At 41.1% G+C, this 17,559-nt stretch overlaps 1 protein-coding gene across 1 annotated transcript in view; it reads right to left on the reverse strand.

The window, feature by feature from the left end:
• LOC125455695 (uncharacterized) overlaps positions 1-17,559 on the reverse strand; it is an 81,884-nt gene that overhangs the window by 6,177 nt on the left and 58,148 nt on the right. The window contains exon 8 of the mRNA XM_059644094.1: positions 6,339-6,511. Coding sequence (XP_059500077.1) covers positions 6,339-6,511 — 173 coding nt within the window. The remainder of the gene's footprint in view (positions 1-6,338; positions 6,512-17,559) is intronic.

A 17,559-nucleotide genomic window follows, 5' to 3' on the forward strand; every position in this document is an offset into this window, starting at 1 on the left:
ACAATATCCATGCTTGAGCCGATGAATGGCAAGTAACATTTGCGCCACATAAATACCAAGCTATGACCATCACCTACAGGAGACAATCTAAGCACCACCCCTTGACATTCATTGGTGTTACCATCACTGAATCCTCTACTCTCAACATCCTGGGAGTTATCATTGATCAGAAACTCAACTGGACTCACAACATAAATGCAGTGGCTACAACAGCAGGTCAGAGACTAGGAATACTAGGCAGTAACTCACCTTCTGACTCCCAAAGCCTGTCCACCATCCACAAAGCATAACTCTTTAATGTGTTGCAATATTCTCCACTTGCCTGGATGGTTGCAACCCGAACAACATTGGAGAAGTTTGACAACACCCAGAACGAAGCAGACTGCTTGATTGGCACTGCATCCACAAACATCTACTCTCTACACCACTGACACTCAGTACTCACGGCTGCTACTACCTACAAGGTGCTCTGCAGAAATTTACCAGAGATCTTTAGCACTTTCCAAAACTGGGACCACTCCCAGCTAGAAGGACAAGGGCAGCAGACATATGGGAACACCGCCATTTTCTGGTTCCTCTCCAAAACACTAACCATCCGGACTTGGAAATATATCGCCATTCCTTCACTGTCACTGGGTCAAAATCCTGGAATTCCCTCCCTAACGATATTATGGGGGGCCTGTAACGGTTCAAGAAGGCAGCTCACCACCACTTTCTCAAGGGCAACTAAGGACAGGTAATAAATGCAGGCTAGCCAGCAGTTCCCACATCTCTCAAAATGAATTTAAAAATAAATGAGCAAGCAGATAGAACTGGCAAAAGTGAACTGGGAAATCAGGCGATGGTGACTTTTAGACACAGGTGAGGTCCCAGAGGACTGGAGACTTGCTAGTGTTGTCCCCTTGTTTAAGGAGGGCAGCAAGGATAATCCAGGTAATTATCGACCGGCGAGCCTGATGTCAGTGGTAGGGAAGCTACTGGAGAAGATACTGAGGGATAGGATCGATTCCCATTTGTAATAAAATGGGCTTATCAGTGATAGGCAACATGGTTTTGTGCAGGGAAGGTCATGTCTTAACAACTTAATAGAATTCTTTGAGGACGTGACAAAGTTGGTTGATGAGGGAAAGGCTGTAGATGTCATATACATGGACTTCAGTAAGGTGTTTGATAAGGTTCCCCGTGGCAGGCTGATGGAGAAAGTGAAGTCACATGGGGTCCAGAGTGTGCTAGCTAGATGGATAAAAAACTGGCTAAGCAACAGGAGACAGAGAGTACTAGTAGAAGGGAGTTTCTCAAATTGGAGACCTGTGACCAGTGGTGTTCCACAGGGATCTGTGCTGGGACCACTGTTGTTTGTGATATATGTAAATGATTTGGAGGAAGGTGTAGGTGGTCTGATCAGCAAGTTTGCAGATGACACTAAGATTGGTGGAGTAGCAGATAGTGAAGGGCACTGTCAGAGATTACAGCAGAATATAGATAGACTGAAGAGTTGAGCAGATAAATGGCAGATGGAGTTCAATCCGGGCAAATGCGAGGTGATGCATTTTGGAAGATCAAATTCAAGGGTGAACTATACAGTAAATGGAAAAGTCCGAGGGAAAATTGATGAACAGAGAGATCTGGGTGTTCAGGTCCATTGTTCTATGAAGGTGACAGCGCAGGTCAATAGGGTGGTCAAGAAGGCATATGGCATGCTGTCCTTCATTGGATGGGGTATTGAGTACAAGAGTTGGCTAGTCATGTTGCAGTTGTATAGGACTTTGGTTCGGCCACATTTGGAGTACTGTGTACAGTTCTGGTCGCCACATTACAAAAAGGATGTGGATGCTTTGGAGAGGGTGCAGAGGAGGTTCACTGGGATGTTGCCTGGTATAGAGGGTGCTAGCTATGAAGAGAGGTTGAGTAGATTAGGATTATTTTCATTAGAAAGACAGAGTTTGAGGGGGGACCTGATTGAGGTCTACAAAATCATGAGGGGTACAGACAGGGTGAATAGCAAAAAGCTTTTTCCCAGAGTGGGGGACTCAATTACTAGGGGTCATGAGTTCAAAGTGAGAGGAGGAAAGTTTAGGGGAGATATGCGTGGGAAGTTCTTTACGCAGAGGGCGATGGGTGCCTGGAACGCGTTGCCAGCGGAGGTGGTAGACGCAGACATGTTAGCGTCTTTTAAGATATATTTGGACAGGTACATGGATGGGTGGGGAGCAAATGGACATAGACCGTTAGAAAATAGATGACAGGTTAGACAGAGGATGTTGATTGACGCAGGCTTGGAGGGCCAAAGGGCCTATTTCTGTGCTGTAGGTTTCTTTGTTCTTTGTTCTTTGAAAAAAGTCATTAGAATGCAGTGGCAGATTTTTAAGGGGGCAAACAAAAGTACATTCAGGTGAGAAAGAAAGGCTTCAGGCTAACTAAGGAAATTAAAGATAAAATCAAATTACTATGGCAGTATGTAATAAATATCAAAAAAAATTATTGAAATGTAATAAGGGGAAAAATAGTGTATGAGATAATGAGAGCTAGAAATAAAGAAACAGGTAAGTAGAGTTTCAATAGGTATTTAAATGAGGAAAGAGTAATTAAAGTGAGGGTTGGTTCTTTAAAGAGTGGATCGGTGGAATTAAATGGAAATATTAAACGGAAAATAAGGAAATTTCTAATGAATTGATTGGGTATTTTGGAGCTATTTTCACTATAGAGGATAAAATAAAAACCCCCTAATATAATTGTAAATTAGGACATGCATGAGAGAGAAGGGATAAAACAATTGTAATCACCATATAAAAGTACTGACAAAATGTTTTGAAATAAAAACTGACAAGCCCCCAGGTACTGATGGACTTCATCTGAGCATCTTAAAAAGAAATGACTGTCGAGATGTAGATTTTTAAAAATTCTTGATGAGTTGCGTTCTTCAGAGGCTGGATCAGCATTTATTGCCCATCTAATGTTGCTCTTGAGAAGACAGTGGTGAGCTGCTATCTTGAACCACTGCAGCCCATTCGGTGCATTAGTTTTAATTTCCCAAAATTCTCCAGACTCCAGCGGTTTGGAAAAGGGCACATGTAACTTCTTTGTTAAAGAAAGGAGGGAGACAGAGCAGGAAAATACAGGCCAGTCAGTTTAACATCTGTCATAGGGAAAAGGCTGGAATCTATTAATAAGAGTTTATAGCAGAGCACTTAGAGAATCTCAACACAATTGCGCAGAATCAGTATGTGTTTGTGAAAGGGAAATTATGTTTGACTAATTTATCACAGCTCCTTAAGAAGTAGCAAGCATCATGGATAAAGGGAAACATGGAAATGAGGTACACTTGGATTTCCACAGGCAAGAAGTTGTGTCAAAGGTTACTGCAGAAAATAAAACCATGGTGTAGTTGGTGGCATATTTGTGTGACTTGGGGATTGGTCAGCAAACAGGAAACAGGGAATAGGCATAAATGGGACATTTATGACCTGGAAAGGTGTGACGGTGGAGTGCCAAAAGCATCACTGTAGAAGCCTCAACTATATACAATCTATGATACTTGGATGAAGAGACTGAATATATGGTTGCTAAATTTGGTAGATCTGCAGCGAAATGTTAACTGTCCTCCAGGGAGAACAGAAAAGCAGCATGCTATTCAAATGGAGAAGATTGCAGAATTGTGAGGTTCAGAGGTTCTGGTTGCTCTAGTACATGAATTAGAAAATGTTAGTATTCAAGTATAGCTAACAATTGTTGTTTAGTGCAAGGTGAATGCAATGTAAGAGAAGGCAAGACTTGCTACAGTTGTTCAGGACATTGATAAAATTTCTGACAGACTCTGTGTACAGTTTTGTTCTCTTTACTCAGGAAAGGATGTTATTGTATTAGAAATAGTTCAGAGAAGATTCATTTGACTGATTTCTGGGAGTTATCGAATGAAAGAGTTTAGACAAGTTGGATTAGTATCCACTGGAGTCTAGAAGAATGAAAGATGGTTGGATTGAAATATACAATACAAGAGGATTTGATAGGATGGATTCTGAAAAGATGTTTCCACTTGCTCCAGAGATTAGTACCAGCTGACATAGTATGAAAATAAATATATCTAATTTAAAAGAAGTTGAGATTCTTTTTCCTCTCAAAGGGCCGTGGATCTGTGGAAGTTCAATCTTCAGGAAACAGTGCTGTCAGGATAATGGATTATTTTTAAAGCAGAGGTAGCTGACTAAAAAAGGTAACCAGGAAACTAGAGTTGAGGCCACAATCAGATCTGCCATGAAATACATTCTTTCCACTCAATTCAGGTATAGTATTTGTCAATGTTTGTTCTTTTTCATTGCATCCACATTTTTTTTGGAATATGGGGAAAGAGATCTATCCACGGTGTTGGACCTGGTTGGCACAAAGCTTTTGAGTGGAAATTTGCACTTCTGTTTTTTAGTACTTTTTAGATTTAAGATTCAGAATAAATTAGAATAATAGAATCACAGGACTTCATTTTTCCCTTTTATATTGACAATGTATTATTTTAAATGAGAGATTCATGGCTGTCAGTCCACCATGGATGGTGGCACTTTTCTCATGCATTGTCTGCTGTTCATCATACTAATGTGATCCAGAGTCTGGCTCATGGAAGAAATGTTAGTATGCAAGTGTAGCTAACGATTGTTGTTTAGTGCTAGGTGAATGCAATGTAAGAGAAGGCAAGACTTGCTACAGTTGTTCAGGGCATTGATAAGATCACAAACAGACTCTGTGTACAGTTTTGTTCTCTTTACTCAGGAAAGGATGTCATTGTATTAGAAATAGTTCAGAGAAGATTCACATGACTGATTTCTGGGAGTTATTGAATGGAAGAGTTAGAGACGTTGGATTATTGCATGCATCATGTCTAATCAAAGGCTTTCCTCTACCTCATTCTTCCAACACATAACCCTTCCTGTTCTCTGCACTTCTTATTCACTCACTGGGGAAACCTCTCCTGGTCCTAGCCTGCAGGGATGTAATAAAGACAGAGTTGGTACTGAGAGGCAAGCAGCAAGCTGCTGCTGCCAGGTAAGTGCTTTGACTTTTATGTCAGGAAATGGTGCTGTCTATTTTCTCAAGCAGGGAAGAATGATGAGTTATATAGAAATGAGATAAGTTGGGTTACTAAAGAAATGCAAATACATGGAAAGGAAGTAGTCAGAGATAATGGGAACTGCAGATGCTGGGAAGGGTCTGATGAAGGGTCTAGGCCCGAAACATCAGCCTTTGTGCTCCTGAGATGCTGCTTGGCCTGCTGCGTTCATCCGGCTTCACACTTTGTTATCTTGGAAAGGAAGTAGTCATTTTTATTAGCAAGATTCTAAAATAGCCATTTAAACCACAAACAGAACATTATTTTCTCAATGTTGAGATTGTGGTTTTATCATTTTCCAAAGTCTCTTGATGTTGCCCATGTTGCCTAAGGAAATGAAAATTTCTATCTAAAGAAACTTTACATCACAGAAAAGGGGCACTGAGCCCATTGTGACTCTGCTTCCCAAAAGTGAGCCATTCTCTCTAATCTACCAAATTATAGAAAGCTAATTATATCTAGAAATAAACATATGCAACATAACTTACAAGGAGACTCTGAACTGTTTTGAGTGTAAGTTAACTAGTAAGTTAAACTTATCCTTATTGAAAATGCCTCCAAAATTAGTGACCAGATAGTTAATTAATTAGTAAAATAAAAAAGCATTTGAAATCTTAGACACATTAATCACATGAAAGGGCCTCACAACTAAGGCCAAAAGATTGTGTCTTGAATCAAATGTTTATTTTAAGTTGGTTATCCATCAGACATTTATCAATAGTTTCTCTTACGCCATCACTATCACCCTATGCTAACGTGCTCTTTTTGGAACTCTCATGAGCAGATCGGAGTTGTGAGAATAAGGGCTGAATTTCCAAAAAAAGTTTGTATTTAGGTTCAGAGACGGGCAAGGCTGCCAGCTGTCTGGGGCCAACAAGCATCATGGGCAGTGGATTGTTTGGGATGGAGGTAGTGGGGTGGTGCTGATTTCCAATCTTGGGAAAAGACCCTGGAATAGCAGTGGTTCTGGCTAACTTTGTGGAATGTAGAAACTTAGGAACATCAAATTGAAAAAGAAAGTTGTCAAAAAAAAATGATGGAGGGTAAAGAGGAATAAATATTGATTAGGGAACAGATAACTGAGGGGAAGGAAGGTAGGAAGAAGGCAGTAATAGTGTCCTGTCCTGATATTCAAATCCATCTTTTTTAAGAAAAGGAATCCAAAAGAAATATGAGTAACCAACATATACACTTAAATGGCACTAACATTTCAATCATATTTTTGAAATCAAGATCACTGTACCGGTTTCTGTAGCCTACGTCATTATAGATGTAAGGGCAGTAATGGTCGAAGCACCTTACACAGCGGTTAGTTACATGACAATGCTTAGACCGAAGCGGCTTCACAAGGTGACAAGTATGGCAAAGTCTGTTCAGAGGATTCTTTCCCTGTGTCCATTCATCAGAATAAACTGCCTGAAAATACAAATGTCCATAATTATATGATCAAAAGCAAATACTGTTACAAACTACAAACTAAATACGCAGCACGCCCATCAGCAGCTGTAAAGAGAAAAGACAGATTAAGTTTTTGGACTAAAGATCCTTCCTTAGATTATTAAACTTCCAACTGCTCTTCACAAATGTTGACAAAAATGCGATGTTGTTCAAGAATTTTATTTTTGTTGTTAAACTGATGGCTAAGGCTAGTAAGGGTAGGGAACAATGGATGATTAAAGATATTGAGGCTCTGGTTAAGAATAGGAAGTAGTCATAAAAAGATATAGACACTTGGATCAAGTGAATCTCTTGAAGAGTATAAGGGATGTAGGGACATTCTTAAGAGGGAAACTAGGGTGGCTAAAAGGGGATATGAAATTGCATTGGCAGATAAGATTAAGGATAATCCAAAGAGATTCTACAAGTATATTAGGGAAAAAAAGAGCATCAAGGAAGAGAATAGGGTCCCTTAAAGATCAACAAGGTTGTCTATGTGTGGAATCACAGAAAGTGGGAGAGATACTAAATGAATATTTCACATCAGTTTTACTGCAGGGGAAGAAATAGAGGCTGAGGAACTTGGGGAAACCAATATTGGTGTCTTGAAAAGATTCCCTATTACAGAAGGAAAAGTGCTGGAGGTCCTTTAAAAAAAAATGAAGGTGGATAAATCTCCAGAACCAGATCAAGTGTATCCCAGGGCATTGTGGGAAGTTAGGAAAGAAATTGTGGGGCCCTTAGCAGAATACTTGTATCATCTACAGTCAGGGATGAGCTGCCGGAGGACTGGAAGGTGGCTAATATTGTGCCTTTATTTAAGAAATGCTGTGAGGAGAGGCTTGGGTACTATAGACCCATGAGTCTGACATCAGTGGTGGGTAAGTTGTTAGAGGGGATTCTGAGAGATAGGATTTACATACATTTGGTGAGACAAGGACTGTTTAGGGATAGTCAGTATGGCTTTGTGTGTGGGAAATAATGCCTCACAAACTTGATTAAGTTTTTTGATGCCATAACCAAAAAGATTGAGGAGGCAGGGCAGTAGACTTTGTCTAGTAGGTAGAAAATGCTTTGACAAAGCTCCGCATGGTAGACTAATTAGTAAAGTTAGATCACATGGGATTCAGAGAGAACTGGCCAATTGAATACAAAATTGGCTTGATGGTAAGTGATAGACAATGGTCGTGGAGGGTTACTTTTCAGTCTGGAGGCCTATGACCACAAGTGTTCTGCAGGGATCTTGTTTGTCATTTGCATAAATGATTTGGATGAAAATTTAGGAAGTATGGTCAGTACATTTGTGGATGGCATCAAAATTGGTGTTATAGTCAACAGTTTAGAAGATTATCTAAGATTACAAAGGGATTCATCAATTGTGCCAATGGACTGAGGAGTGGCAGAAAGAGTTTAATTTGGATGAATGACAGGTATTTCATTTTGGTAAAATGAACAAGGACAGCACTTACACAGTTAATAGTAGGGCCCTGGATAGTGTTATCGAGCAGATAAACCTAAGGATTCAGGAACATACTTCTTTGAAAGTTGCATCATAGGTAGACAGCATAGTTAAGGAGGTCAATAGCATGCTCAGACCATTGCGTATGGGAGTTGGGACATCATGTTGAGGTTTTACAGGATGTTGGTGAGGCCACTTTTAGAGTACTGTGTCCAGTTCTGGTTGTCCTGCTATAGGAAGGATATTACTAAACTGGAGTGTGTTCAGAAAAGATTTACCAGGATGTTGCTGGGACTGGAGGGCCTGAATTATAAAGATAGGCTGGGCCTTGTATCACTAGAGAATAGGAGGTTGAGGGGTAACCTTAAAGAGATTGTATAAAATCATGACGGGCATAGATAAAATGAATAGCAAAGGTCACTTCTCTTGGTTAGAGGTATTCAAACAAGGGGACGTATTTTTAAGGTGAGAGGAGAAAGATTTAAAAAGGACCTGAGGGGTAACTTTTTCACACAGAGGGTGGTTCATCTGTAGAATGATCTTCCAGAGGAAGTGGTAGATACAGGTGCAGTTACAATGTTTAAAAGACATTTAGATAGGTATATGAATAGGAAGGTTTTAGAGGAATGTGGATCAAATGCCAGCAAGCGGGACTATTTAGTTTGGGAAATTTGGTTGGCATGACTAGTTGGATTGAAGGATCTGTTTCCATGCTGTATGGCTGTCAAAAAGAAAGAACACTTCTTCACAACATTTTATACTTAACTAAGTTAATTTGCAGTAAGATTAGGGATAATCTTCTAATTCTGGAGGTGAAATGCCTGGAAGTGAATTTAATTAAGTGGGCTGGTGGTAAACCAGAACACCCATTACACCTTGTCTGATTTAACTTCCTGTCCCACTGCCGATTGAGATCTTTAAGTGGTCAATTAGTTATCACTTGATGGCTTCATTCTTCTTGGGGTGTAGTTGTGTATTTGATAAGTATGGTAGATTGTCATTTTAATAGTCTGATCATGTAACATCATAATGACATTGGTCATTTCAGGCAGGAAACTTTAACTTTACTGCCTGCAGAGTGAACACCTCTTGAATAAAGTACCTGTTGTTATTTCATGCTTCAGGTTCTTGATCCTTTTTGAAATGTAACAGGATGCAATTACATTCAGCACCTGGTGGGGGCATGAAGGATCTGACATTGCCTGACTGTTTAACCAGTGCTGGTAGGTGTTTGTGGGACATGGGATAGGGTTGTCCCTCAACCTACACTAATCTATGTATAATGGTGTGACTTGGACCTACTGCAAAGTGTTAGTTACTGAGCAGGGGTCAAGACATTTTTTTTCCAAGGGCTGTTCTTGAAAGCTACATTTTAAATTTTTGAGAAATCCTTTTTTTTTGGTTTTTCAGGGGCTCCCTTTTTATTGTCACCAATTCATATCCTAGATAATCCAATCATGTAACATTATCTTCAGTATTCACTTTGACATGTGATATGTTTAGGCTTACACAGAAACAGAATTAGAATAATTCAAAATCCTCAAGAGTCATCAACTCTCCATGTAAGTTAAAGTCACAAAACACAATGAGGATACTAATTTCTTAGACAATGCATGATTTAAAATTAGCACAAGTTGACAACTTAGGTTAGCAACAAAAAGTTTTTTTCAAAAATCCTAATGCACATGCTTACACACAAAACCATCACACTAAACACATCATCTGCTGACATGTAAGGTCACAGCTAATGGTTTCCTCTGCCTGTGCACAAAGCTGGGAGATTTTAACTCGGTAGTTAGTACTGCACCTGAGCTCTGAATCTTAGATTTAAATCAAACAATTGACATTGTATTCATTACAATAGCACTCGCTGCATCCTCTCCCCATTTGCCGCCATAAGCTAGAGAGTCCACATTAATTATCATGTAATTTATTACCTTGGTAATTTCAAATTTTCCCAGTAAGTTTGAGTATTACTTTGTTAACAGGTTTGAAAATGTTCTTTCTCTCTTTTGCGGCCTCACCCTTGCTGTCTCCTTGTCACCCCATTCCCATTTACTGATTTGATTCTTTCAAACCCTCCTTCACATCTAACTCTCACTCTCACTCTCTTGCAGGTCTTTCTTCCACTCCTAATCCCCTCTTGCAGCTTTGTTCTACATCCAACTCACTAGTGACTGATCAGCAGCAAATTTGCAAGATAACCAGCCTGCAATTGGAGGAAATATCTAACAGATTCTAGCATTTCTACTTAAGGGACTGACTGTTCTCTGGTTATTCTATGACTGGCAACTTTAGCAGAACAGTGCTTCCTAGTCTGGGACCCTCATTTTGGTAGGAAGTTTGTGGCCAGCCAAACACATTTTGATTGCTGGAAGATCTAACAAGTTTCTCTGTTTGGTATGTTACAAGTTTCCCTCCTGGAACCTTTCCTACTTCACACTTTGTCACACAGCACAGTAAAATTATCTTTAAATTAAATATGCAATCACTGTCCATCATATTTTTCCACACAATTAGAGTAAAGATGATGAGAGAGCACCAACAGATGGTGATTCTGAATAATTACCTGGGTTGTTTATATGATTGGGAATTTCACAATGAACAATCCCATGTGTACTGCTGTAAGGACATTCTGAACAAATGTTTCTTTAAAGAGGGAGAAGAAACATTATGAAGAGAACTCCTCCAAGGCTTGTCTAATACAGAAAGATCATAGCTAATCTGTATGTTAACACTATTTACCCACCATCACTCAATATCTCTTGGTATTCTCGCCTTGAAAATTTTACTGTTTCCAGTCTTGAACATTTCAATTGATCCATCCTTTAACCTTTTAGTGAAAGAAAGAACGTTAAGAAGTACTTATTTTACTTCACTCACAGGAAGTGATGGATGTGGGTATAATTACACCATTTTTTAGGACATTTGGATAAGTACATGAATAGGAAAGGTTTGGCAGAATACGGGCCAGGGTCAGGCAGGTGGGACTAGTTTAGTTTGGGATTATATTTGGCATGGACTGGTTGGATTGAAAGATCTATTTCTGTGCTATATGACTCTGTAAATGATATATTGCTCTAGTTTGACAACGTTTTGTTCTGGATGCCCTCCATAGGGAAAGAATGTATAGATTGGACCATGAGCACCCATTTTAGAGGTGTGTAACATTAACAACAAGGGCTACTTCTGCACAAAGACATCTAAAAGTTAGCTGATCCAAATCTAAATTGGAAGACATCCCTGGTGGCCATGTAAAACTGGGATTGTTTCACACATTTCTGAATAAGTGGTTTGGGCAAAAGAAGTATTAGGACCTCACTATCCAAAGTGTTTGTGCAGAGTGGAGCAGGTGCCAGGTTAATTCTGTCAAAGATTCTTCATAGGCTGCTACAGCCTTAGCAGCTGCTGTCTGCAAATGATCAGTACCAAACAGAATGATTTTAAAAAAGGTCCATTCCTGTGATGCAAAGAACTTCAGTGCCATTGGGTGATGCACATAGCTTGCATAGTTAATATCATTGAGGTCAAGGTCCAATTTCACATCATCCTTAGGCCTCCCGATTGGGGAAGCATTTGGTATGCAGCAACAACAACTAATATTTATAAAGTGCTTTTATTATAATAAAACATCGAAAGGTGCTTCAAAGGGCCATTATAAAATTACATTTGACACTGAGCTCCATAAGGAGACACTCAGCAGAATTCAGTTGCGATGTTGCGGATCCCATAGACAGGACCAGCTATTGACTAGAATCCTAAGGCACCGGGCAGACGTGTGTGCAATTGAAGCATCCATCCAAGGCATGGGATCCGTCATAACTCGGGTAGGTGAGGGTGAAGAGGTTGGTTAACAGTCCTGGACAGGGAGATTCGGGAGAGCATGCAGTTGATGCCTGGTTTTAATACAAACATTCAGACCATTGATGTTGCCACTACATCACTGCAGCAATAGACTATGGGAGGTGGGTGGTATCCCTGGACACCCCTCAAGGTGCATCTTCATCTACAAAAATCAGAAAGAAGTACTATTGTGCTCCTGAGCCCCTCTGCCAGTGACTTGAACTCCTCCAGCAGATGATAGCAAAAGCTTCCTCCATGCTGCTGGACCACATTAGTTCCCCGGGACCTTTTGGGCAACAGGCTGCCAAAGGGCCATGGTCAACAAAGGCTATGGGGCATTGAGCTTAACTGCCTGCCCCCAGTTGAATCAATGATCCTGGGATGCCACAGCATTAGGAACTGATGGTGACATTATTGTTTAGCAATAATATATTGTCATTCCATTAAAATATATCTGTGCTTCCATTATTATTTGACGTACTCGTTGGAGGCTTACTGATAACAGGTATGCAGAAACACCCATCAACAGGTGTGCATGGGGCATTATGTATTGTGACTTCAAGTAATGTGTAGAATACTTTATAAGCTTCAGAAGGCCTATGCAAGTGATTTATTGGAAGAACATGTGACTTCCATGGCTAGAGAAGAAAATATTAGCTGCTGTTCCTCATTGGAGACCAGTGCACTGTAAGAGTAGGGGATATGGTTTGCTACAATGAGAAACCAAAATACTTAGTAGGCAACACTACCCACTCCGTCCAGTCCTCCCAAGAATTCCTCAACATCATCAAGGACACCAGAATAGAAGAGAACGAGAAAATGACATCCTTTGATGAAACAGCACTATTTGCGTCCATAAACATCGATCTAGCCAAAGAGGCAATTGCCACACTGCCGGACGAATCAGGAAGGCAGGCACCCCATGACACCAATAGCATCAACAAGGACAGCACCCTGAAACTGCTGGATCTGCCCCTCACAACCCACTTCACCTTCAATGACTGTATATTCAAACAAATCAACGGAACACCAATAGGATCCCCAATATCAGGACTGACTGCAGAAGCGGTAATGCAAAGGTTAGAATGGACAGTGCTCCCCACTATACATCCCAACTCTGGGTCCGCTATGTAGGTGAAACCTTCATGATTATCAAAAGCACAAGACCAGAAGTCACTCACCGACATGCAAACAACATCCTCACTGGAATAAAATTCACAAAAGAAGAGGAGAACAATAACCAACAGGATGTAATGGTGGAACATAAGAACAATGGGGAACTCCAAGCAGAAAGACCACCCATATGGACCAGGTACATAATTACACCAGCAACTATCCCAGCGCCCATAAATGGAGCTGCATCAGGACATTATTCAAATGAGCTACAACACACTGCAGCAACCCAGATTTGTGCAAAGAACAGGTGCACTTATAAGGAGGTTTTAAAAGGATAAGGAATGGATACCCCAAAAGCACAATCTGTCATTACCTCTGCAACAGACCACAACAAGAAAACACAACATGGCCAGACACACTAGTCACCCTACCATATATCAGAGACATAAAAGAGATGACCACAAGACAACTCAGACCCTTAGGTATCAGAGAAGCCCACAAACCAACAACCACCCTGTGAGAACTACTGACAAATGTAAAGCATCCCATACTCACAACCAATAAAACTAACATAATATACAAAATACCATGCAAGGACTGTGAGAAATGCTACATAGGCCAAACTGGAAGAAAACTGGCAATAAGGATACATGAACACCAACCAGCCACCAGGAGACGTGACCAATTCTCACTGGTCTCAATACACACGGACAAAGAAGGGCATGAATTCGTCTCGGACAACACATTCCTACTAGCAGAAGCCAAACAGAGACATGCCAGGGAATTCCTGGAGGCCTGGCATTCCAACCAGAACTCCAACAAACACATTGAACTGGATCTAATATTCAAACAACTGGAAAACATACCAGAAGCAATGACAACCATCCCAGCAGATTGAGGTGTAACAAGGGGGACAAATCACAAACACTTCACTGGAGGCGCACTGATGATGTTACCTAGCAGGGTGATGAAATGTTTGCAGTGAGACACATCAGTTCGGCAAGCATGTCCACAAACTCATCTGCAACATGAGCCGTCAGTCTTCTCAAAAACTTTGGTTTCTTCAGCCTCCCCAACATCTACGTCTAACCTTATAGTCTTAGCAGCAGGGGGATGTTCTTGTTCCCCTTTCTGCTTAGTTTCCTCATCCCCAATGTCCTCATCAGATGAGGTTTACGTCTTCTCTTTGTCCTCTGTTCAGACTGAGTTTCACACTATTTTGCATTGTCAAGTTACACGGTGTTTAGTTTACTGATGCTCCATGAGACCCTTGCTGGTTCATATTGTACAGCTCACCCTGACTGGTCAAACCTCAATCACCAATAATTACCAAATACAACAGCTGTGAGTTATGAAGGGCTTGGTTTCATGGCTGCAGCCTGGAAATCATGCACACACATGCATAATGCACAATGATTACATACAATCCATAGGCTGACTTAATAAGAATATTTCCTATTTATGACTGTTTTCACTGGTCTGATAAAAATTTAATGGTCACAGGGGTGCAATTAAGGACATCCTGCACTTGTGGATAATCTACCATGGCAACAAATCCCATGGATCTTTCAGCTGGGAGTCATCAGTTGTATGATCTGATTAATCACATGCACTTCTGTACTGGTCATCTCCTTTACACAGGTGTGAGTGGCTGCCTGGGATATCCAACACACATAAGAACATAGGTCATGCACTTCGGTAAGAAGAATAAAAGTATGGACTATTTTCTAAATGGGGAGAAAATTCAAAGTCTAAAGTGCACAGAGACTTGAGAGTTCTAGTTCAGGATTCTCTCAAGGTAAACTTCCAGGTTGAGTCGGTATTCAGGAAGGCAAATGCAATAGAACATAGAACTATACAGCACAGTACAGGCCCTTCGGCCCATGATGTTGTGCCAAACTTTTACCCAAAACTTGAGGTCCATCTAACATCCACCCCTACTTCATACTCTCATCCATATACCCATCTAATCGCCGCTTAAATGCCCCCAATGAGGCTGACTCCACTACCCTCTCTGGCAATGCATTCCATGCCCCTATCACTCTCTGAGTAAAAAACCTATCTCCGACCTCTCCCCTACATCTACCTCCACTCACTTTAAAACTATGCCCCCTCATAATAGCTACCTCCACTCTAGGAAAAATTCTCTGGCTATCCACTCTATCTATACTTCTGTTTATTTTGTACACCTCTATCAAGTCACCTGTCATCCTTCATCATTCTAAAGAGAACAGCCCTAGCTCTCTCAACCTTTCCTCGTATGATCTTCCTTCCATTCCAGGCAACATCCTTTCTCTTCTGCACCTTTACCAACGCTTCCACATCTTTCCTGTAATGCGGCGACCAGAACTGGACACAATACTCCAGATGTGGCCGAACCAGGCTTTTGAATAGCTGGAGCATAAGTTCATGGCTCTTGAACTCAACCTCTCTATCAATGAAAGCTAACACACCGTATGCCTTCTTAACAGCTCTATTCACCTGGGTGACAGCTTTTGGGGAACTGTGGACATGAACCCCAAGATCCATCTGCTCCTCCACACTGCCAAGAATCTTTCTGTTAACCCTGTATTCTGCTTTCAAGTTTGTCCTTCCAAAATGAATCACCTCACACTTTTCAGGGTTAAACTCCATCGGCCACTTCTCAGCCCAGCTCTGCATCCTATCAATGCATCTTCATAACCTAGAACAGCCTCCGCACTATTCGTAACTCAACTCACCTCACATCATCCACAAATTTACTCATTGACCCTTCCACTCCTACATCCAAATCATTTACAAAAATCACAAATAGATCCTTGTGGTACAACAATCATAACTGATCACCATGTTGAATATTTTCTGTCCAGTATTACCCTTTGAATTCTAAGGGTCAGCCAATTCTGAATCCAATCTGTCATATTTCCCCCATCCCATGCCTTTTTACTTTCTTCATAAGCCTATCATTGGGAATCTTATCAAATGCCTTACTTAAAATGTTGGAATTTATTTTGAGAAGACTTGAATATTAAAGCAGGGATATACTACTGAGACTTTATAAGGCCCTGGTCAGGCCACATCCATCAAATACAGACCCAGAGGCCTAAGCTGCTCTTGTGCAGTTTCGGGGCCCATATCTCAGGAAGGATGTACTCACGCTGGAGCGGGTTCAAAGGAGGTTCACGAGAATGGTGCCAGGAATAAGAAGCTTAACATATGAAGAACATTTGAGGACTCTAGGACTGTATTCATTGGAGTCTAGAAAGATGAGGGGGGTATCTAATTGAAACTTACAGAACGCTGAATGGCCTGGACAGCGTGGATGCTGGGAAGATATTTCCATTGGTAGGAGAGACTAGGACCTGAGGGCACAGCCTTAGAGTAAAGTGAAGACCTTTTAGAACAGAGATAAGGAGAAGCTTCTTCAGCCAGAGAGTGGTGAATCTATGGAATTCACTGCCACAGAAGCCTGTGGAGGCCAGGACATTGAGTACACTTAAGACTGAGATAGATTGGTTCTTGATTATCAAGGGGATCAAGGGTTATGGGGAGAATGTGGAAGAATGGGGTTGATTGAATGGCGGAGCAGACTAGATGGGCCAAATGGCCTAATTTCTGCTCCTATGTCTTTTGGTCTTATAAGATACACAGTAGAATTAGACCTCTCAGCCCATTGAGGTTACGCCGTGGTTTGAACATGGCTTAGAAGCTTCTTAACACCATTCTCATGCCTTCTCCCTGCAACCTGTGATTCCCTTACTAAGCAAGAACATATCTATCTCTGTCTTAAATACACTCAATGTCTTGGCCTCTGCAGCCCTCTGTGGCAATGAATTTCACAGATTAACTGCCCTCTGGCTGAAGAAACTCCTCCTTACCTCAGTTCTGAAGCATTGTCCCTTCACTCTGTGGCTGTGCCCTCTGGTCATAGTCTCTCATACGAGTGGAAACATCATCTCCATGTCCACTCCGTCCAGGCCTCTCAGTATTCTGCAAGTTTCAATGAGATCACATTCATCTTTCTGAACTCCATCGAATACAGACCCAGAGGCCTCAACTGCTCCTCAGATGACATATCCTTCACCATGGGATCAATTCTTGTAATCCTCCTCTGGACTCTTTCCAAGGCCAACACATCCTTCCTTAGATATGGGGGCCCAAAACTGCTCACCATATTCCAAATGCAGTCTGACCAGACCCTTGTTCAGACTCAGCAGTACATCTCTGCTCTTGTATTCTAGGGCTCTCTTGAAATGAATGCTATTATTACATTTGTCTTCCTAACTGCCAACTGAAACTGCAGAGAATCCTGAACTAGGTCTCCTAATTCTCTTTGTGCTTCGGGTTTCCAAAGCATTTCCCATATACACCTCTGTTTTTCCAAAAAGTGCATAATCTCACACCTTCCTGCATTACATTCCATCCGCCACTTGTTTATTACCCACATTCCTAGTCTGCCCAAGTCCTTCTGCAGCCTCCCCGCCTCCTAAATACTCTAGGTCCCTCTACCAGTCTTTGTGTCATTTGCAAACTGAGCAAAAATGCCTCATTTCTTTGTCCAGATTGTCCATGTAAATGTGATTAATTGTGGTCCCAGCAATGACCTCTGCAGAATTCAACTCGTCACTGG

This window comes from Stegostoma tigrinum, chromosome 1, assembly GCF_030684315.1.
Source record: "Stegostoma tigrinum isolate sSteTig4 chromosome 1, sSteTig4.hap1, whole genome shotgun sequence".
NCBI lineage: Eukaryota > Metazoa > Chordata > Chondrichthyes > Orectolobiformes > Stegostomatidae > Stegostoma > Stegostoma tigrinum.